A 24,445-nucleotide genomic window follows, 5' to 3' on the forward strand; every position below is an offset into this window, starting at 1 on the left:
CAGAAGGAAAAAATTGTATCAACTGTGCAGGTGAAGGGATATCACAAAAAAAATTAAGCCTTTCGAAAATGTACACATTTTGAAAGATTGTATATTTGAGGTGTTTCTGCGCTTATAATACGCAAAAATGGGGTGGAAGTTAAAAACAAAAAAATGGGAAAAACAAAACAAAAACGAATAACGACAAGTAAAAGGAAGCAAGAATGACAAGTAAAATGAAGCACGAATGATAAGTAAAATAAAGCACGAATGATAAGTAAAATGAAGCACGAATGACAAGTAAAATGAAGCACGAATGACAGGTAAAATTGACAAAAAAACGTTCACTCATTGGTCAGCAATTTTTTCGTCGTTCCTTAAAAGGCAAAATTACGCAAGCTGCTACATGCCACATAGCATATATTACATATCAAAAATGAATCTTCAAAAAATATGAAAAAATATCAGAACAGTAAAATAATACCGTAAAAATATGCGCTATTATTACATTTATTAAACCACGGAGCACTTTTAGGTTTCCCATAAGTAAAAGGCTTCCTCAGTACTCGAGAATGAAATCGAACGAATAGTTGCTTATAATAATTTTATCGCCATCCCTTGCTCCAACATTTTTTAGCTTTGTGTTTATGTTTAAATCATCTAGTATTTTTCTAAATACTTTTGAACTATCACACTTCGAAAAATTGAAAATATTTGCCTGATTTTCTATATATTTTCCTTTTATTATAAAAATATGTTCATCATATTTATGAATTTCATACTCAGATGGACGAAAATTATCGCTATCTTCTATTTTCTCAATATCCATTGGTTTTGGTAAAGTTTTTATAAATTCATTTACTGTATTTTCATCATCAATGTATAGAATCATTTCATTAATCGCCTCTATAACATTCTCTCCTGTTAGCGCAGATATGCAAAATATTTTATCGATGTTTATATTTTCCCTTACATAATTTATTAGCGAATTTATATTTTCCTTATCTTTATTATTATATATATCAATTTTATTTAAAACCACAACTTCCTTCTTAGTTTTAAAGATGCTATGGTATTGGACTAGAACGTTTTTTATATTTTCATAAGTTTCAATTATAGTATTACTATTTATGTCAAACATGTAGATTAATATTTTACTATATTTTAAATGCTCCAAGTACTTGAAAGAAATGTTTGATTCTTTTTTATCTAAATTTTTTATTATTCCTGGAAAGTCAATCACTGTGTAGTTGCTTTTTTCAGCCGTTCGTAAAGTGCCATCATTATCGTCCCAACCAGTATTATCACCCCAACCATTATTATTGCTTACTGAATCATTCTCGTTTTCCCCCATTTCACACACTACTTCGTCCCTAAATTCTTCTTCGAGAATGTCATACTCGTTATCTGGTCTATTACTCATATCCGATTGTGTGCTCTGCACCTGTTCCACGGTCCCATCATCTGGCCCCCCCGAAGTACGTCCTACCTCTTGTGTACTTCCCTTTTCACATTTAAAAATTCCAAAATTTGGAAATTTCGATGTATAACTATAATTTGCTATTTTTACATTTGCATTTGTAATTTTATTTAATAGTGTACTTTTACCTACATTAGGATAGCCAATAATACCAAAGTCTGTAAAAAATATTTTTTTCAAAAATAACTTTTTTTCTTTTGTTTTTTCTCCATATTGACAAACAAAAGGTATTCTCAAGCTTTTCGTTCTATAGGAATAGTTTCCCTTTCCTCCTTTTCCCCCCTTTGCCACTAAGACCTTTTGACAATTTATGTAAATAAAATCAATAAAATTTTTGTCCTCATCATATATAATTGTATTTATTGGTATATGTATATATTCATCTTTTCCACATTCTCCATTTTGATTATTGTTACATCCTTTACCTCCATTCCCAGCATAATAAAAAGATTTTAATTTAACACTTAAAAAATTATCAATTTTTTTATTACCAATTAAATATATATCTCCTCCTTTTCCTCCTCTTCCTCCTGATGCATACTTCTTATTCTTCTTTTGAGAAAATGTTGTAAAACAACATATACCATCACCTCCATTTCCACTTTTCACATTTATTATACACCTGTCATGAAACTGATTCTTCTTTATCATCTTTTTAATGCACTCCAAATAGTTCTTTTTCTTGGTTTTTCGTTCTTCAAACTCTCTGCATCTTGAACCATTCAAAAACATAGCATTTTCCTTTAAAGTTTTACAAGGAATACTTTTTATAATAACATCTTCGTGGTATACCATTAAGAGAAACAAGATTATACCTCTAAGCATATTTTTTCTGAACGTGAAAATTGAACGTTCCTTTTTTTAATGCATAGAATTGAGGGTAGTTTAAACTATGATTGTTATGTATGCATTTATACAAATATATGCTTTTACCCAAATGTATATTTTTACCCAAATGTATGCATTTACCCAAATGTATGCATTTACCCAAATGTATGCATTTACCCAAATGTATGAATTTACCCAAATATATGAATTTATACATTTATATATATATATATATATATATATATATACATGCAAACATACAAATTTGTGGTGTTTTTATTCAAAATTGCAAGTAAAAGGTAAGTTTCTTCATTTCAAACATTCTAATAATACTTCCGAATCTGAGTATAAAACGAAGTTATTCTCCCTTGGATTCTCTACACAGAGATGAACACGTGCGGCATTTAAAAAAGCCTAAGCCACCTTTTTAGAAGAAATATAGGAACAAATGAAAAATTAAATATAATCAACTTAGAAGCTGGAAAAAAAAAAGAAAGGAAAAGGTAAAACTAAAGAAATTCGTGTCATTACTATATGGGTAAATATTTCAAGGTAACTAACATGCATATATACGTCCGCAGATATAAATACGCACGTGTGTATACAAAAAAACTAAATAACCGCTTCTTTTTTTTTTTTCTTCTTTTTTTTTGTATGCTTTTAAATTTAGAAGTTTGAAAAATAAAATAGATCATAAAATGTGTCATAAATGTGACACGATGATTTGTTAATACCAACAAAAGAAAAGTTATAAAAAAAGTGTAACAAAAAAAAAAAAAAAAAATTATAAATATTTCACTTAAATTGATTTGATAAAAAAAAAAAAAAAAAGAACACAAATAACGTAAAAAATAGATAAGATATTATGTATTACGTAACTGAAACACTATATACTCAAAGTAAGGAGAACCTACAATGGTTTTCTACTTTAACGAAAAAAAAATAAAAATAAAATAAAATAAAAGACATTTTAACAAAATGAATAAGATTATTTTTTCTGCTTCTCTAAAAAATTGTAAAATTTTTGAATATATTCTATTTGAAAATTTGGGTACACGCACAGTATGTTTTCTACCTCATCAAATATGTATTTGTTAATAATTCCTTTAAAGGAATATGTTATAGAAGAATTTATCCCTTTGTTTAGTATACATTCAAAAATATGATTCCACAACTCATTATTGGAGGTTCTGTCGTCAAAATTATCGTCCAGCGAAATTAGTATAAAAATTGTTTTAAAAAAAAAAGAGGTGTTGAAATAATTTTGTTCTTGTATAGTCTTTACTTTTTCTTCCTCATCAATTTGAATGAATTTAAAAATTTGAAAATTTAATAACTTTTCTTTTAATAAATAAATAAATAATTTGCTTAAAAAAAGGACCTTTTTTAAATCATAATTATTAATATTTTTAACATAATTAATGAAAATAGTTTTTAGGCTAAATAAAAATACCCTATTTTTAAAATTAGAAATACTACTTAATATTCTTGCATAGGCAACTTTGAATTTGTTGTCATATAAGAGCGTTTGAATTACTGTTTGAATAACATAAGGAATATTTTTCTTTTCTTTTAAAATTAGAGATAAATTATGAACACATTCATCTACATCTAAACTATTTTTAATAATTAAAAATATCTTTTTTGGTAAGATACCTTGAATTTTATATTTTTTTAACAATTTATTAAAATACGATTGGTTGAAATACTCTTCGTCCGCAACCATTAAATAGTTTAGTTTGTGAAATTTTCCTTCTATGGCAAGTGCTTCAACATTCTTTAGATTAGTTGTCTTATCATCTTTAACATCGAGGGGGCTCTCTACTTTATTTAGATGATCTTGCTTTTCAATTTTGTTTTCCCTCTTCTTCTTCATCTTCTGTTGCGGCGTATGTTGTTTTTCCTTCATATCGCTGCTCCCGATTCCCCTGCTGAATTTAGCTCTTTTGAAAACGTTTAGGAATGGGAAAGACAAAACCTTCCTTTTAAAGTTATATTTACACTCAAATTCTTTTAAAACACTAAAAAGGAACTCAAACTTATTTAAAAAGTAAAATTTCATTTTTCCCCTTTTTAAATCATCTATATCTTTAATCAAAAATCTAAGTTTACTTCTTTCGATATATATATTATTATTAGTCACATAGAGGTCAATTTGCTTTTTTAAGTACTCTGTAACGTAATTTAGATGAGAAATATCATCGCTCTCCAGTTTCATACCGCAAATCTTTAATATGATAATAATATTGTCTACATTGTTAACACTCATCTGTTCACACAATATATTAATTACATCAGTTATACAATCAAAATCTAAATAATTTAATGCATAAAACATGCTAATACATTTCAGTACATTTCTAAAAATAATTTTCAAATTTTCGTATTTCTCATATTCCTCTTTACTAGTTATGCTATTTTCCATTTTATTTTTCTCCTTCTCATGAGTCAAGTATTCTGGATTAGCACCCCTTTTATACAATTCGTTTAAATTTAAAACTGCTGTATCTGTATCATTTTTTCCCCTATGGAGAATATTTGGGTTGTTACTATTAAATTCATTTTCTCTCTCAATTTTCTTCATCAAAGTTATATTATTCTCATAGTAATATTTAAAAATACCTGTTAATGTATTAAAAAAGTCCTTCATCAAATTTTGGTATATCAGACTATTTAAAATACATATGATTATTACACATATACATATATGTGTATCAGTAATATTTACATTTTTAAAATGATTTGATATAATTTTTATTAAAACTTCGTTAAATGTAACTTTTAACTTCAAATCTTTTAACTCATGAAAATATTTACAAATATCTTGTATAATACATTTTATATTAAATTCTGATGTTTTATTCAGAGAAATTATAAGAAATTTATCCATTTTTTTCACTTCCTCAGAATAGGGGTATAATTCTTTCTTTTTCTGTTTTTCTATTTTCACAATTTCTTTCCTTTTTTCATGTGTTCCTTTTTTAACCTGTTTATCATTTGAATTTTTTATGATTTCCATTTCTTTATTTCTCACCCCCTTTGAAATGCCCATTTCTCCTAGTTTTTGCTTTACTTTGTCCGTACATTTAGTTTTACCTTTTGATGCGGCTTTAGCTTTGCCTTTTTTTTTTCTTTTTTTCTCATCTTTTGCTTCTTCATCATCGTATATTTCTCTTACTTGATTCGCTCCTCCTTCCTTTTTCCTTTTCTTACTAATAAGTTTTTCCTTTATTTCTGTATTGCCCCTTATTACTGAGCTAACTATATCATTAGTTACATCACCTTCACCCGAAGCTGAGTTTTCCTGATTGTTTTTTGTCCCACGTAACAATATATCTTTTTGTTTACCACTATTTTTGTCTTTTTTTTTCGTCTCGTCTTTGTTTTTATAATTTTTCTGAAATTCGCTAAATATTACATCCGTTAATTTTAACAAATTTGAGTCAAATCCATCTTTTTCTAAATCTTTAAAAAGTTTTTCTTCATTATTTTTATTATTATTTCTATTACTGTTAAGCTTCAACTTTTTCGATAAGTATAATAATAATAAATCATCTTTTTCCTGTTCGGCATATATATCATATTTCTTGTCATTATGTAGTGATAATGTTTGTTCTTTTGGTTTAACATTTAACTTTTTCCTACTGTATTGTACTCCCTTTCCCTTCCTTTCCCATTTTGCGTCTTCGTCTAAACTCCGTTTCTTTAGATTCCCCTTTGTAGTATGATTTATCCTTTCAAAAGAACTGTTTTGCTTTTTAAAAATTCTTTTTTTCTTTGAAAAAAGCAGCCTTTTTTGTTTTTTCTGTTTTCTTGCCAATTTTCTTTGATCTTTTCTGTTTAAAGCACTACCTGTGATAATACGACGACAAAAAAGTAATATAAGGAAGCGATAAAATAATTCAGTAATTGAAAAGATGGAGTCAACATATTGCATAGAGTCAAAGAAGAAAATAAAGATAAAAATTAGAGGAAACGTTAGCTAATATTTTGGTTGAGCCAGAAATATGCCCATATATACGTACGTATATATATGTATGTATATGTATTTATATGGATGGGTATTTATATATATGTTTATGTATTTACATATATGTATATGTATTTATTTGTATTTTTTTTTTTTTTTTTACCGCTCTTCATGGATAATGGTATTTTTGCTAAAACAAACATAATATATCCTGAAATTACTAAACAGTAATAAGATACTTTATTTTATAGAATTAAGAAACAAGAACTTCTAATTATTCTACATAATAATAAATAATGACATAAAAGTTTTTTGTAATACTATAATAATTATATATTATAAAGGTATAAATTTTACACTATGGTGCGGAATTTGCTTCTTTCTTACATTATTTTCTTATTGTATATATTATTTTTCATATGAACAGCTAAAATTTTTTTTTTCTTTTACAACTAAAAGGTTTAAATTTATTTATTTAATATATTATTTGTATGGATCTTGCGAAAGTTAAATATAAGATTACGGGAGAAAAAAATAACGAATGAATTTTTTAAATGTTGGAAAAACAAGGTCCTAAAAAATAAGCAGATGAAAGAACCTTATAACGAAATAACAGCTTCGAATTTTTTTTTATAAAATCTTTTAAATACGAACATTAAATCAATTTATTTTTAAAAGAAATTAAAAAAAAAAAAATTTCCGTTTGTTTTTTTTTTGGGGGGGTCCATTGTGACCTTAATTACAATAGTCTCATTAACGAAAAGTTAGAAACGTAAGGTACATTTTTAAGTAGTATACATGTGAACATATACACATACACATATATATATATGTTGTACGAACAATACATATATATTTCTTTTATATATACTTCGTGCATACATTTTAGGCATAAAATGTACGAATACAAAATGCAAACGCAAATGTGTCATTACCTTATAAGGACAAGCAAATGAAAGCTCTCCATGCATAATTTTAATAACAAAGATGAGCGATTTTCCATTTTTCTCTTTTTAAATTTTCTTTCTATGACTCTTGTTTTTTGTGGTAATATTACATATATATATATATATACATATATATATGTAAAAATTTTTATATACATTTATATTTATTTATATTTATTTATATGTATTTATATTTATTTATATGTATTTATATGTATTTATATTTATTTATATTTATTTATGTTTATTTATGTTTATATATGTTTATTTACGTTTATATTTATTTATAATTATTTATAAATATATATAAATTACGTGTAAACATATATAATGATAGCTAAAATGTAAGATAGATGTATGTATTTTTGTCATTTCCAAATGGTACCACAAAAATAAGCTCTGAATTGTGAACATTTTTTCTAATAAACAAACAATTCATATATAATTTTTATATAAATTATTAAAATTGTAAAATAAATGTAGATATAGAGACATTACAGTTAATTTTGGTAAGCCTAATTTATACTTGTAAATGTATAACCAGCTGATTATAGCCATTATAAATATGAGGATAAATTATATATGTATATATTTTTTTTTTTCATATGCTTGTGTACATATGTATGACGCTCTATCAGTTTTTAGATTTTTACATATTTGTGTAAATTTTTTTTTTTTTTTTGTGGAGAGGTATATTAGGATGTCTATCCATTATGAGAAATGTACGATAGATAAAAAATTTAACGTATGCCGCTGAATGGTTGAATTTTGTATAAAAGCGTAACTTACATTTGACTTTGCTAATGTTGTAACTTATAATGCTTGCAAATATTCATGTTTGCATTCATGCATGTATTCACGTAAGTATTCATGCACATATTCGTGTACGTATGTATGTACCTTTGCAACATGCATGGCGCACGTCGCTTACATAAAGTGGGCAACACGTGCTGTACACATATGTGTACGTTAATCAGATATGGGCATATATAAGTGTATTGATCTAATCGTACAAGTGTACGCACTTACATGATTACATGATTATATGCAAATAGCCGCCTTCCTTTTTTCATTTCTTTTTTTCCTTTTCGGGAGGAGCTGTCGCGCTACTGCACCATTAAAATGATTCCTATGCAAAGATGTTTCGGTACCATTTTTACCTTTTTTACCTTATACTTGTGCATTTGTCTTTAGGAATACAGTTAAAAGATAGACAAATAATAAACGACATTTATTTAAAAAGTAATTGTAAATTTGTAAGGAAAAGAAAAAATAATTTAAAGAAGTTCTTTATAAGGACTGTAGGGACATATGAGTTTTATTTGAAACCACATTATAAGTTATGTAAAAGGAATAAAATTAAGAGTAAGTGTAATAATAAGAATGGATATAAAAATGAGCTAAAAGCTACAAGCACTTTTGTGTCAAAATATTACAAAATAAATATAAATGACGTATACAGTTATTTAAATAGGAAGAAATATGAATATATAGAATCAGATATTAAAATAACGTTAAAATATTGCCCGTTCTGTCCTCCACATAAATATAAATATGACAATATGTATAAACATGAAATTTTTAAAAATACAGGGAATAGCTACTGTCATAGATGTGGATATAAAGGAAGTTTCTATGATTTTAAATTAAAAATGGGGGATTTAGTAACTAGTAATTTTGAAAATACAGTTGTAAACAATACATATGAAGAAGAAAAAATTACATTCAATGATGTTAAGGTGTATAATATGAATTTACTTTATTCAAAAGAAGCAGAAAAAGCAAGGGATTATTTAATTAACGAAAGAAAATTAACTATGGAAACAATAAAGAAATATTATATAGGATTTTCTATAATGGAATTTTATTCACTTGACAATTCAGGTAAATTTGAAAAACATGAATGTTTGATCTTTCCCTTTATAAAAAAAGTTGATGATATGAAATCAATGGATTTATTAAATGGAAATAAAAATAATATGAATGAAAAAGATACTTACGAAGTAATTAGAATAAAAGTTAGAAGTTTAAAAGATAAAGGATATATGAGATTATACCCTAAAAATGTTAAAGAGGAAATGAAGCTGTTTTTCTTTGGCGACCATTTAGTTAATGACGCAGATGAAGTTGTCTTGACTGAAGGTGAAATTGATGCTATGACTGTAAGTCAAGAAACAAACTATTCTGCTATATCCTTACCTAATGGTTCAAAATCTTTGCCTATCTATTTGTTGCCATATTTAGAGAAATTTAAAAAAATTCATATGTGGTTAGATTTTGACAAAGCAGGGAAGACAAGTGTTTTCAATTTTGTAAATAAAATAGGCCTAGGACGAACAAATGTAATAACTGATGCAAATGTGCATTACTTAAATCAAGAAGTTTTTGAAAAAAGAAAAAAAGAAATGTTAATTAAGAGAAACTTGTTACTTTCTTCAGCTCAGAGTAATCCATTATGTATGCAGAGTGACGTAGCTAGTTGTGGGAGAAATGACCATGGAGATAAAATTTCGAACGTTCAAAATTTGCGCACGAAGAAAAATGCAACAAATGTAGATAAAGAAAAAGGAAAAAGGCATTCATTTTCTTCAGACAATATCTTGAGTAATAGTACAATGTTGAACATGGAAAAACCTCAGCATGAAGATAGGAGCTATGATAGTGGAAAGGAGGAAACTGCAAAAAATATACCAAAAGAAAATGTAAGTTTAAAGGAAGGATTAAATGTCCAGGAAGAAAGGCTAAATAACTTATATTTTATAGAAAATAACATCATGTATATACCAAACACTATAGTAGTAAAGGATGCAAACGATTGCTTGAAGCACAATATAGATATAAAATTTTTCATCAATAATAGTGAGAAAGTAAAACATAGTCAAATATTAAATTTTAATGATTTAAGACAAAACATATTAGAAGAACTAAAATATCCTGATAGAATAAATGGAATTAAAAGTAAAACAATTCCTTCATTAAATAAATTTCTATATGGATTACGAATGGGGGAGTTGTCTATATGGACAGGACCAACAGGGGTAGGTAAAACTACTCTTCTCTCTCAATTGTCGTTAGATTATTGTATTCAGGGTGTATCTACCCTATGGGGCTCATTTGAAATAAATAATATAAAATTAGGCAAGGTAATGTTAAATCAATTTTGTGGTAAAAATTTAGAAAAAAATATTGATTTATTTGATATATATGCAGATAAATTTGAATTATTACCTTTAAAATTTTTAAAATTTCATGGTAGTACAAATATTGATCAAGTACTAGATGCTATGGATTATGCTGTGTACGCTTACGATGTCAAACATATAATTATTGATAATTTACAGTTTATGCTCAATATTAACAAGTTTTCAGACATTTATGAACTACAAAATATTGCTATTGATAACTTTAGATCATTTAGTACAAATAAAAATGTTCATATTACTTTAGTAGTGCATCCAAGAAAAGAAGACAATAATTTACTCACTATTTCTTCAGTTTTTGGTAGTGTAAAATCTACTCAAGAAGCAGATAATGTGTTTATTATTCAAAGACATGTATCTAAAACTAATGAAACTATATTTTTTATAGATATTAAAAAAAATAGATTTAAAGGGAGTTTAGGCAGAATACCTTACCTGTATAATAAGGAAAATATGACCATAAAAGAAATGCCAGTTAGCTATTTAAATGATTCATTTTCAGGTAATAGCTATGTCTCAAAGAATATATCATCTTCGAATTCTAATTTTATGTATCCTATTGGTACTCCTAGTAGTAACCTAAATTTTACTCTCTGCGATGAATACGAATACATGAAACATCTATCCGATGAATATCAATCAAAACATTCTATAAAAAAACTTCGCACTAGTAGTAATGTTGATCTAAGTGTAACAAACATGATAGATAATAATCAACTAAATAACAAAATTAATAGTAAAAGTAGCAAAAATGATAATAGTGAAGGTGGCTCACAAATCATTTCAAGTAATAATAAACAAAATAAAGGCAGCAACTTAACGCATTGCAAAGAAAATAGGGATGATGAGCAAATAAAAGAAATGAACATACACGATAAAGGTGATGATAACCAGGAACAGTGTATAAATACAAGTAACACAAATAAGAACGTACCACCAGAAAATGGAAACTCGAAGGATTTATTATTAAATGTAAAAAAAAGCGTAAAAAATGAAGAAACAAATAATAGTACAGGTCATACCGATTCTAGTAATATTTCACGTACAACCGAACATTTGAGCAAAAACAAAAGTGCAGTAGAAGGTGAGAATAATGATATAATTCCTTCCTACGAATTAAGTAAAGAGAGGTTAATAAAATTATGTGAAGAAATAAAAGATGATAAAAACAAAAAGTCAAAGAATAGAGTAGTAACCATATCGATGAGAAATTTGGTGATACATAATAATTCCACGATAAAAGATATTCGAAATTTTATTAAGAAAAATAAGTTAAACATAAAAACGGCTGGGAAAAATTTAAAAAAAATTGGCATATTTATAAATATTTTACAAAATATTCCTAAGGAGTACATAACAGTTACATATGATGAAGGAAATAAAATACAAGGCACACACAAAGGAACAAAAAATAATAGTTGTGGTAGTGTAAATAAGGGCTCTGCAACACTGGTAAGTAATATTAGTACTACAACTGATAATAGTAGTTATCAAAGGGAAACTGCATATAATAGAGACAATTTTCCTTGTATACTAAATACGGAATATTCAAAAAACGGGACGGATATATGCCCATTTGACGGTGGTACAGTGAATAGTAACAGTAATATGAATAATTCGAGCAGTAGTACAAGTAGTATAAGTAGTACCCCAACTGATGTTACAACGCTTCGTAGTTACTGTGAACCACATTCCCAGGAATTGGAAGCTATATATGGAGAGGAAGTTACGAAAATGTATATTGATGATAATATAATTAACGTTGATAATAATATAGTAAGAAGAAATGGTGCTTTCAAGTTGTATAATGAGGACAAAGCAATTTTGAACGAAAATTTTGATTATTATGAACCAAAGAAAAAATTTGATGATGATATAGAGACAAGATTCTTTATTATAAATGATCATAACTATAATGCAAAAATAAATTATATATATAAAAATATAAAATATTGTGGGTTAGATATTGAAACAACAGGATTGGAAGTATTTGATGAACAAATTCGGTTAATTCAGATTGCAGTTGAAAATTATCCCGTAATAATTTATGATATGTTTAATATAAGTAATAGTAAAATTTTAAATGGATTGAAGGAAATGTTAGAAGATGTAAATATTGTAAAAATTATACAGAATGGAAAATTTGACACAAAATTTTTGATGTATAACAATTTAAAAATTGAAAACATATTTGATACATATATAGCTAGTAAACTCTTAGATAAAAATATAAATATGTTCGGCTTTAAATTAAATAATATTGTTGAGAAGTACTTAAATGTTAGTCTAGATAAGCAGCAACAAAATAGTGTGTGGAATAATTCGCTTTTAAATAATAACCAGTTATTTTACGCTGCACGTGATTCTAGCTGTTTGTTAAAATTATATAAAAAATTAAAAAACGAAATACACAAAGAAAGTATGGACACAGTAAATGATATAGAAAATAAATGCATTTTACCCGTCTGTGACATGGAACTAAATGGGGTAAAAGTTGATTTAGAAAGCCTAAATAAAAGTACTAATGAAATATTGGCCGAATTAAATGAAGAAAAGAGTAAATTAAAAGCAGAACTAAAAGACAATGAAATAAATGTTAATTCACAACAACAAGTATTAAAGGCATTACAAAATAACAATGTCAGAGATATTTCTAATAAGCTAATTGAGAATACATCTGACTCTAATTTGAAAAATTTTTTGAATCATAAAGAAGTTGTCTTATTAAGAAATTATAGAAGATTATACAAATTATATTCAGCATTTTATTTAAAATTACCTTTACATATAAATAATAAAACGAATAAAATACATACAACGTTTAATCAGCTAAAAACTTTTTCAGGTAGATTTAGTAGTGAAAAACCGAATTTACAACAAATACCGAGGCAAAAAAATATTAGAGAAATTTTTATTCCTAATGAGAATAATGTATTTATTATAGCGGATTTTAAACAGATAGAGTTAAAAATTGCTGCTGAAATTACGAATGACGATATTATGCTTAAGGCTTATAATAATAATATTGATTTACATACTTTAACAGCTAGTATAATAACGAAGAAAGGAATAGATGATATAAATAAAGAGGATAGACATATAGCAAAAGCTATTAATTTTGGGTTGATATATGGTATGAATTATGTAAATTTAAAAAATTATGCAAATACTTATTACAATATAAATATGAATCTAGATCAATGCTTATATTTTTACAATTCCTTTTTTGAACATTATAAGGGTATATATAGATGGCATAATCAAATAAGACAAACCAAAGCTTTAGAATACTGCACTTTATCCAATAGAAAGGTTGTTTTTCCATATTTTTCTTTTACAAAAGCCTTGAATTATCCTGTTCAGGGAACATGTGCTGATATATTAAAGTTATCTCTAGTGGAATTGTATAAAAATTTAAAACATATTAACGGCAAAATAATTCTTTGTGTGCATGATGAAATTATCATCGAAGTTGATAGAAAAAATCAAGAAGAGGCCCTAAAAATTTTGGTAGAATCAATGGAAAATTCTGCTTCCTTCTTTTTGAAAAAGGTCAAATGCGAAGTTTCGGCCAAAATAGCTCAAAACTGGGGTTCCAAGGATTAGAAGGACTTAGGGATAAGCAAATCATTGATTGGTATTGTTTTGTAAGGACTGTTTTGAAAGGGGTTTGGTATATAAGTCGTATGTAGTATGTCATACGTAATATGTCGTGCGTAATATGTTGTATGTAATATGTCGTACGTAATATTCCGTATTATGTATGCTTTGTTTGGGACTGGATTATCATGTTCATTATTTAGAGATTCCTGTTAACGGTTTAGGGGTAACCATTTAGTAAATCTTTTAATACGAAATGGGCTATAAGTAACTAGGCGATAAAATGCAATATTAAATAGAATCATAATGAAGTTATTTGCTGAATAAGTGGAATGAGAGTTCCACAGGGTATGCTTTTTTTTTTTTTGTAAAACAGATAGTTTTACGAATTGTAATGAAATAATGAGGGTGACCTTGCGTAAAATTAAAAGATGATAAGACTAAATTTAGTACGTATAATGTATATATATATATATATATACTAATTATTAAGAAGTTTCATAATGTTTAGGTGCAAAGAAAGGTAAACCTAATTAAGGAAAAATAGTTCTAGCGTATTTGAGACGATAAACATATATGTATAAAGCAATATACCATTTAAATGGATAAACTGAAAATTATGAATGAACTGTGATATATTGAAATAAATGTATGTGTATGTAGTGCACCAAAAATTAGAACATTATCTGAAAAAATAAACTTTGAAATTTAAGAAAAAAATTAATTTATATTAAATTAAATTGTCGAGAGCGATCGCTCGTTTGTCCATTTGAAAAAAGACATTGTTTTTTTCATTTATAATAAATTACTAAAATAATAAATTTGATCAAAATGTTTAATTTTCAAGACTGTTTCAAAAAGTTTGTAATGTTTATACCATCATATATCAACAATAAAAGGAAAATGAAAAGACAACGGATAAAGCATAAAATTGAAATGGATATAAATATCATTATAAATTAATATATGTTTATTCATATGCATATGTACCAAAGCTAGTAGCTTTTTATAATGCATGGATAAACATTTTATACAAAAAAAAAAAGAAAAAAAAAGGAAAAAAAATTAAAATTAAATCTAAAACTAAAAGTAAAAGTAAAACGATCAAATATATAAAAACCATCAATCAGTGATACCTATTACTGCACTTTTCATTTTTGTACATTTTAAAAAAATAATTGCGAAAAAATAAAATTATTAGCTTTTTATATACTGCTTATAATGTTTATATGCATGTAAAGTATACATTCGTAGTTGCACTTGTCCATAATGTTAGATGTGTCTTTTTTCTTTATAGGCATTGTTTAATGCTTGGAAAATCATTTCTGCTCTAAGCTGAAAAAGGAGAACATATATATGAGTGCATGTGTTATGTATGCATATGTACATATATATACTTATATGTTATTTTGCTGCGCTTGTCATAATAATTCTGACGCGGTCGAACATAATTTCATTTTTGTAAAATGCACACTTGTTTTCATACATATAGGTACATATATACTTATGCATATGTGTTTTTCTTCGTCTGATTTACTAATTTTTTTATATTTTTATTATGAAATACTTTCATTTATTTTTTACTCTTTAACTGTCAATTCATTCTTTAGATTTATTAATTATCTGTATTTTTTGTTTTTTTTTTAAATGTGCAATAATTTCTCAAGCGTTCTTCTATTTTTCCCTTCTTTTTTTAAGTTAAATATTTTTTGACGTACAATTTGTTTAGTCAGTTCGTTATTTAGATGAACATAAATATGTATATAAACAAATAACATTTTTACGTATATATGTTTACACATATTGACATAAATATATCTACATATTTATGCACGAATGAACGCGTAGGTTTATATGTATAAATATGGCATTACCACACGCTCAACTGACTTATCCCTGTGTTTATCGGGGTGACATAATAATATAGCGTTTTTATACGTTTTTTTAACAGTTAACGTATTTGTAATTAAATCTGACATAGGTACATGTTTCCATTCGGAATTTTCCCATAAGACATCATTTAAAGTGCTTAACATTACCTTTATATCTTTATAAGTATCATCTGAATTTTTCGACCATTTAACAATTTGTTTTTTAATTTTTTCAGATATAACAACTTTTTCTTTAAATTTTTCTTCCTCCTGATGTCTAAAATCTTTTAATTCCTGCAAGCGGTTACTAACGTTTTCCTTAATAGCATCTTGTTTTTCATCAGTGCTAACACTTTTGTAATTCATTTTTGGAATATCAACCTGATTATTCTGATTATTCGTGTTGTATGGTGATAGAAAAATTTTAGGTGTATTAGTGTAACTATGTTTTTCTAAAATATGGTCATTGAAATTATTTTTCTCTTGGGATGCTTTCTTATTTATTTTCATTTTAATATTTTCATTTTGATTATATCTGCTTATTCGATTATCTTCACAATAAGTGTTTAAAATATGGCTATTCTTTCTTTCTTTTAAAAAATGTTTTTCCTTATTTACATTTTGAAAAATGTTATATTCCTCCAAATTATTATCATCAGTATCTTCTTTTTCCTTTTCTTGCATCCGCTTATTTTCATACTCTTCATTGGAAATAACATTCTGTTCATAATTCCTCATGGCATTATGAAAATTAACAGTATTATCAATAGAATAATTAAAGTTTAAAAGGTTGTTTTGGCGTGATTCTGTTTTTACCTTTTCGTTAAATTCTTCATTCTTCATTATATCACAACGGTCTGCATCATTCTTTTTACTTTTCTCTTTTATTAATTTATATGAACACATACTTTTTTCGTTTACATTATAAATTTGCGAAGAACATTCATAATTCTTAAAATTTTTTATGTAGATATCATTATAATTTTTATAATTTTCATGATTAATAAACAATACTTTTGCTACAATATTTCCATGGAATGTGGGGATATAAGCTTCTTCATTTGTTACATCTACCCACACATGATTTATATTATCTTGTCTTAATATATTTTTTATTTCGTTTTCATCAGATATTATATGTTCATCTAAGTTTTTTCTATTTCCTTTATCTTTTAACAGAGGAACGTTATTTATTATACCTTCATTTATAACATCAATTAAATCTGTTAAAGGAATTTTAAATCGAAAAATAATGCTACCCTTAAAAGGGAAGTATTCTTTAAACTCCTTCAATTTTATTTTTGTGCACATTTTAAATGGAAAGAAAAACATATTAATATCATATGGTTGTATTTCATTTTCACCTATAATTATATATGTAACGTAGTTACATTCACAATTTGAACTTTTCTTTCGTAATTTGTTATTAACAAAATTCACTCCTCCAATGGCTATTTGCTGCAAATTTGAAGCTAATGAAAAAAAATCCATTTCAACTCTTTCCCATATGCATTTTTTTGCTTTTTAGCATGTCCTTTTGTTAAGTTTATGGCTTCTCACTTCAACTGTTTTTTGACTGCTTTCTGATGGCTTTTTAACTGCTTTTTAATTACCTTTTGATGGCTTTTTAGCTATATTCTGCATCCTTTTTAATACGTTTTTCCCTCCTTTTGCTTGTTGCTTTTTTTGCTCCTGCCTGTTTACCTTTTTTTTTTTTTTTCTTTAATTATTGACACTTTTTTCTTTTTTCTTTTTCCCATTACCTTCAAAATTTTTTTTTATATGCCATTTTTTTGAATTTAATATCCATTTTTAATATTATTTACATTTCATTTTTATAACTTTTATTAAATGTTTTAATTTTAAAAAAAAGAAAAAGAAAAAGAAAAAGAAAGAATTAAAGAAATAAAGAAATAAACATATAAACATATAAGCAAATAAACAAAAAGAACGTGTTAAAGAGATAAAGAAAAAGGAAAGGATAAAAATTTTTGGTGCATTTACGATATTTTTATCATCGACTTCAATTTAATATCTGACATTCTTAGAATTAAATCTTTAATATTAAACCTTTTCATTTTCATTAAAATAATTAAAAGATTGATAAAAATGAACATCTGGAAAAATAGCTAAGCAATTTGTGCATACCTGATGCTCTGAATAAAAGTAAAAGGAATTAATTAATAAACGTTGTCCGTGTGCAGTACGTATACACAAATGTGTGAATGCATGAAATCTGAAAGGATGACAACATGCATTTATGAATGTATGTATACACGTTTGTTTATAATAAATATTCACATATACGGAATGTATTGATCTTAAGTCCCCTATTATATAAAAAATAAGTTACTTTATGAAGAAGAAATGAAATTTTAGCTCACCACCCAACATTTAAACAGGTATAATAAGGAAAACATAAAAAATATAAAACTTCATTTATACAAACTGTTAGTTGTATCTAAAAAGTCAAAATTTGTAATTTATTATTGTACTATAGAAATAATAAACCAATTTTATTTTCATGGATGTGTTAAAGGGATTTAACAAAAAGCCTCACATTTATTTATTTTAAATTTTGTATCTTAAAGGAAAGGTACATTTAGAAATATTTCAAAAATACAAACAAACACATGTAAGAACAAAAGGACATGTGAGACATACCTTTTATCACAACAGTGGAGTAGCCATATGTGCATACATGTATACTTGAATGCACTTTTTTTGTTCTATATTATTACTGCTTGTACGGTGTTATTTTGTATTCAATTATAAAAATGCGGCATATTTTATTTAAAAAAAAAAAAAAAAAAAAAGAAACAATATCAATAACAGTAACAGTAAGAGTAACATTAAATGAAACCATACGGAAACAATGTTGCAAATATTAACAAGCTATATTTTAAACTAAAAATGAATATAAAAAAAATAAAAAAAAAAGTGTAGTAGAGTTAGGAATTATATATTTATTCTTTTCTACCCAACAATTGCATATGGCTAAGTTTTGAGAAACTTCAAATTAATAGAATAACAGAACTACAACTCGAAGAAAATAAAGGAGCGACAGTAAAAAAAAAAAAACATCAGTTCTACAGACCGTGTTTTATGTAAAAATTTGTTGAATATATATTGTTTATAATAAAAAAAGGAGAGTAATTAAAATTCTACATTAATTCTTTATAACTTTAGAAAAAACTTTTTATAACAAATATTTATTATATTTTTTTTTAAGTATACATTATTTGTTTACTTCTATTTTAAAACGAGCATTATATCACTCTTAGCTACGAGAAGTAATACTCGTATGTGTCATTTAAATTCGCTCCTTCCATTAATTGTATTATACTCTTCTTTTTTTATGTTATAATGCGTAGCAAGGAAATGCGAGTGTACATGTGAGAAATATCAGAGGTAGTAGTACTGTACCATGCACATTCTACATATTTATTTTCATTTCACGTAAGTTGATTTTTTTTTAATTTATATAAAAATAAATTTAACAATTTACAGATTAATTTATTCTGCTGGAAAGTATTTACACATGTGATACGATTTATATGTATAAACATATACATAATTTTGTAACATTAACAAAAACGTTTTACTTTATGTAACATAGATTTTTCTTCGTTATTTAAAAACATTTGCAGTTAAATAAATAATGCATAAAATATGAATAAGAGAAAATGTAAATTAAAAAATAAAATATATATGCGCGTACCAAATGGAGAAAAAAAAAAATTTTACGTTGAAATAAGAACATTACAAAAAAAATCATGATTAAAATATGTACTAGTTCAGGTATACAATTATGCAAGTATATATAAATATATATTTATCATAAGTATATATATATATATATATGCATTACACCACAGTACAAACAACTCACCATATTATATATTACGTAATTCAAATATATAATAAACAAACGTAAGAACACATAATTGTTAAAGGAATATGGAATATGACAAAAAAATATAACCATAACCAATTTTTAAAATTTCTAAAAAATATTTCTAAAGTTAAGAGATTTTGGGTAACTATTATTTGAAGTATCACCCTAACTTTTTTTTTTTTAATTAATCTATGAAAAATTGCCTAAAAATTAAATCAAAATTCGCAGCTTCAATTTATTATATAAAAATATAAATGTATATATATCTATATAATATATGTTTTATAGTATTTATAATAATTTTTAAAAAAAACTTCCATTTTTTTTTTTAAATTTTGTGCTTCACTTTTTTATTTAATAAAGACTTTAAAATTTTGAATAACACTATTTGCTAATAAACTGATTTGTTTTGATACATAAATTTTTTATTTTTCCTAATTTTTTTATTTTTAATAAATTTTTAAAATTAAATTATTAAGAATGCAAAAAATAAATATTGTCATGCTGGTTACACAAATTTTGAAAATGACTGAATAATGAAAATTTTGAACAAAATTTTAACTAAAAAATATGATTCATCTGTGTACATATATATGCATAATACATATGCGTACACTTATATAACGAGATAAAAAATAAGAAAACGAAAAAAAGAAATATATATATTTACGCAAATTTTATGTATTATGTTTATATTTAATAAGTAAATTATTAAAATGGATGTTTTAATATGTATGTTTTGATATCTATATTTTTATATATATATTTTAATAAATATATGTATTTATATTATTTCGTATATTTTATTTCGTGAATTTTATTATGTACAATTTATTACATACATTTTAATATGTACATTTTTCAGTAGGTACATTTTAATATGTATACCTTAAAACATACATTTTAATACGTATAATTAAATACGTACATTTTAATACATACATTTTAATACATACATTTTGATATGTACATTTTGATATGTACATTTTGATATGTACATTTTGATATGTACATTTTGATATGTACACTTTAATACATACATTTTAACATAAAAATTATATTTATTTCATAAATGGGAAAAATTTATTTGATGAAGTAAACATAAATGAAGAACATAGTTGTTATGGCCATTTCATTTTAATAAAATAGTAAAGGTGTTATAAGGAAATTAAATTTTTTTTTTTTCCCCCCTTATTTGTACGTTACATAATTTTTATTAATTATATGTATTTAATGGAAAATAGACTGTGCACACCTTTTTACCATGTTGATGTATTTTATTTTAATTTTTTTTTGTGCAAATTTATGAAACCAAAATAAAAAAAAAATTTAGGTATACGAAAATAAAAAAAAAAATATACATATAGAGAAAAAGGTGTTATATATATATATGTATATAACTAAAGAATGGAGGAAAAAGAGTCTGGTGCAAATGCAAAGGCATTTTTAGAATCAAAAGATAAGAGAGAAAAAATAGACGACGACGACGATGAGGACGATAAAAAGAAAGGAAGCACTGGAAAGATTAATGGAAACTCTAGTAACAACAACTATACCAATAGAAACGATGATGATAGTGAAAATGTAATAAAAAAGAATGAAAGAAAAAAAAACAAAAATTCGTTAAACAATAACGACGAGAAACGTAATAATGATAAAAATAACAAAAATAAGGGAGAACATACAGAAAATTCGCAAGAAAAAAAAAAAGGAAAGAAAAAGAAAGAAGCTGAACAAGAAGAAGAAGAAGAAGAAGAAGAGGAAGAAGATGATGAAGACGATGAAGAAGAAGATGATGAAGACGACCGAGCTTATGGTTATTCTGAAGAAGAAAAAGAACGTCGAAAGGATGAATTATTAAATTTAAACAGTAACAATACTGTAAAGTTTTACACGTCAGAGAATGACAAAAGTAGGGTTAAAAATCATAGTGATAATTATTTAGAAAGAGGAAGATATAAATATAATTACATGAAAAGAGGAAAAAAATTTAAAACGAGCAGTACATATGAAGAAATGTCATCAGATCATCATGAATATATGTCTTTAAAAGTAAGTTATAAAATTAACAAAAAAAGTCATTATGATAAATCAAAAAAAAGATCGACTCTGTCTATGACAATGAATGATAAACATGAACGAACACTAAATAAAAGCAGTATATGTACAGATAATGCGAAGTTTTTAAATTTTTTAAATGATAATGAAAAAGGTCCGTATTATTATAAAAATATTAAAAGATATAATTTTAGAAGAAGAAAACAGAAAAAAGCTAAAATAAAAAAAGAAAAGCATGATATGAAAGGAACATTAGATGAATATGTAGTAGATATTAAAGAGAAAAATAAAGATGAAGACATGTTTAGTAGTGAAAATATAACAAACGCTAAAAATTCTATAAAACATTTTCTTACGGACAGTAAAGAATTACATGTAAGTGATTTACAAGATGCAGAAAAAAGCGGGAAAATGAAAGATGAAAAGCGTCTAAAAGATTATTTAAGTACAAGTAAATTGGAAGGAAAATTTGTAAAACATTTAAGTAAAATTAAAAGCACCTTATGTTGTAATCGAAGATATTTTATATTTCGCAAAAAAACAATAAGAAAAAGGAAAGAAAAAATAATTATATTTTTAAATAATGATTGTACTGTTTCTAAAAATGGTCAATTTAACGATCATTTTTATAGAACTATTCATAAAAATGATTTGGATAATTTAGAAGAAGAAAAAATATATCTTTATAATAATAAAGAAAATACATTAAAAAAAATGATTTATAGAATATTTCCGCAATTTTCCATATTCAGTTTAATTCTATATGTTACATTTATTCAATGGATAGTATTTATTCTACTTATATCTGTGAAGTCTGATATCTCTTTAACTCCTTCAAGTATTTATACTTTAAAAAATTAGAAAACAAACCCATGAGTCTTTGTACATGCGTGTGTATGCGCAAGCATATATATGCACACATAGGCTAATATTACATATATGGGTATACATATTTATATGTGTATGTGTATTTTTATCCTTTTCCGCACACACATTTGTATTCGTATATACTTATGTATAAGGGGAGACGCAAATATCAATTTTAGTGTTATTTCCCTCCTTTTTTTTTATGTGTAGCGTAAAATAAGTCCATAAAATATGTGTGAGTGTGAACGAGCATATATTACTTAAAAATTTTTTTCTTTTTCCTCCTTTTAGATGATTCGTTAAAGAATTTTGGTAGTAATTTTCCACATAATATTTTTAAGAAGGCGGAGTTTTATCGCCTTTATACAGCCTTGTTTTTGCATTCAAATTTTAATCATATTTGTGCAAATACGTATGTTCAATTAACAGTTGGTTTCTTACTAGAATATCTCTATGGAACATATGTTGTTTTTTTAGTATATGTATTTGCAGGTTAGGGAAAGAAAAATGAGAAATGAAAAGGATAAAACAAAAAAAGAAAGCACAATATGTTATTGAAAAATGGAAAATTTAGGCATGAATGTATATGAGGATATGATCATGAGCCTGCATATGGTACGTGTAACATACTTATTATTATATTTTAATTTTTTTTTTTTTTTTTTTTTTTTTGTAGGTATATATGGAATAATACTGTCCTCTCCATTAACGTATTGCTATTCAACAACTGAAAGCAGTAGCAGCTCTGCCGGAATTATTGGAATATTTTTTTCCGAAATTTTAATGATGACTAATTTTAATGTAGATAAAATTAGTATTAGTGTACATCTATTTTGTTTTTTTTTTCTTCTTTTATTTCTCAAATTCTCTTTAAACACAATCAGTATTAATATTTATAGCCATTTTTTTGGTTTCCTGGGAGGTAATAATTTTTATGTATGTATTTTGTTGATGTGTGTATTTTTGTTTGTATTCATTCGTGTAATGTATATATATAGGCATCAATACGGATGTATATACATACGCTTATATACACACACATGCTGTATTGACAATTTTTTTTTCCCCGTTTCCGTAGGATTTTTAATTGGCGTAATTTTAAAACGTAATCAATTGAAATACTTTTTGAAGAATAATTTATTAATTCAAATTTTATCCTTAGTGTTTCTTATAACAAGTTTAGGTGCTGCTATATATATATCAACATACGTTGTCCAAAAATGTCCAAATTAAATTTTTTAAAGGAAATTAATTTTCATCCGATCCATTTAATTAAGAAAAACCAAAAAAAAAAAAAAAACTGATATAAATAGTGCATATAATATATATAATGGATACGGTTTAATTATACAAGTATTCTTTAATGTTAAAGATTTTTTTTTCCCCCCTCATAAATGCGTGTAATAACTCTTTCAAATTTTATATTATTTTTTAATGTACATATTATATATATTCATGTGTACTCATTATATAAGCATGATATGTACCTAGGATAAAGATGTTTTTGTCTTTTTTTTTCCTTTTTTTTTTTTTTTTTTGTTTGAATAAAGGAAAAGATAAGTTTGTCTTGATTATATATTTTTTCTTTTTTTTTGCCTACTATTAGATTAATGAATTAATAATACGCTTTTTTTTTATATATTTACATTTTTCAAAATAAAATAAGCTTTAATGTAAACTTTTATATGTAATTTTTCATATTTAAAATTATGATTATTTATTTATTAAAAATATTTTTAATTCTTCC

At 25.3% G+C, this 24,445-nt stretch overlaps 5 protein-coding genes across 5 annotated transcripts; 2 read left to right on the forward strand and 3 right to left on the reverse strand.

The window, feature by feature from the left end:
- Positions 1 to 538: 538 nt before the first annotated feature.
- On the reverse strand, positions 539 to 2,284 carry MKS88_005102 (GTP-binding protein Obg1; the record flags this gene model as incomplete). The annotated part of the gene is made up of 1 exon (XM_067218333.1): positions 539 to 2,284. The coding sequence occupies one exon, from the start codon at positions 2,282 to 2,284 to the stop codon at positions 539 to 541; it is 1,746 nt and encodes a 581-aa protein (XP_067071477.1).
- A 991-nt stretch (positions 2,285 to 3,275) lies between these two features.
- Positions 3,276 to 6,224, reverse strand: MKS88_005103 (uncharacterized protein; the record flags this gene model as incomplete). Its single annotated transcript, XM_067218334.1, has 1 exon — positions 3,276 to 6,224. The coding sequence occupies one exon, from the start codon at positions 6,222 to 6,224 to the stop codon at positions 3,276 to 3,278; it is 2,949 nt and encodes a 982-aa protein (XP_067071478.1).
- A 2,119-nt stretch (positions 6,225 to 8,343) lies between these two features.
- Positions 8,344 to 14,010, forward strand: MKS88_005104 (plastid replication-repair enzyme; the record flags this gene model as incomplete). The annotated part of the gene is made up of 1 exon (XM_067218335.1): positions 8,344 to 14,010. One exon carries the CDS (start codon positions 8,344 to 8,346, stop codon positions 14,008 to 14,010), a length of 5,667 nt encoding a protein of 1,888 aa, XP_067071479.1.
- Positions 14,011 to 15,276: 1,266 nt separating this feature from the next.
- Positions 15,277 to 17,366, reverse strand: MKS88_005105 (DnaJ protein; the record flags this gene model as incomplete). Its single annotated transcript, XM_067218336.1, has 2 exons — positions 15,277 to 15,339; positions 15,879 to 17,366. 2 exons carry the CDS (start codon positions 17,364 to 17,366, stop codon positions 15,277 to 15,279), a joined length of 1,551 nt encoding a protein of 516 aa, XP_067071480.1.
- A 3,814-nt stretch (positions 17,367 to 21,180) lies between these two features.
- MKS88_005106 (rhomboid protease ROM8) lies at positions 21,181 to 23,931 on the forward strand (the record flags this gene model as incomplete). The annotated part of the gene is made up of 4 exons (XM_067218337.1): positions 21,181 to 22,669; positions 22,990 to 23,190; positions 23,375 to 23,512; positions 23,777 to 23,931. The coding sequence occupies 4 exons, from the start codon at positions 21,181 to 21,183 to the stop codon at positions 23,929 to 23,931; spliced, it is 1,983 nt and encodes a 660-aa protein (XP_067071481.1).
- Positions 23,932 to 24,445: the final 514 nt, after the last annotated feature.

This window comes from Plasmodium brasilianum, chromosome 13, assembly GCF_023973825.1.
Source record: "Plasmodium brasilianum strain Bolivian I chromosome 13, whole genome shotgun sequence".
Taxonomy (NCBI): domain Eukaryota; phylum Apicomplexa; class Aconoidasida; order Haemosporida; family Plasmodiidae; genus Plasmodium; species Plasmodium brasilianum.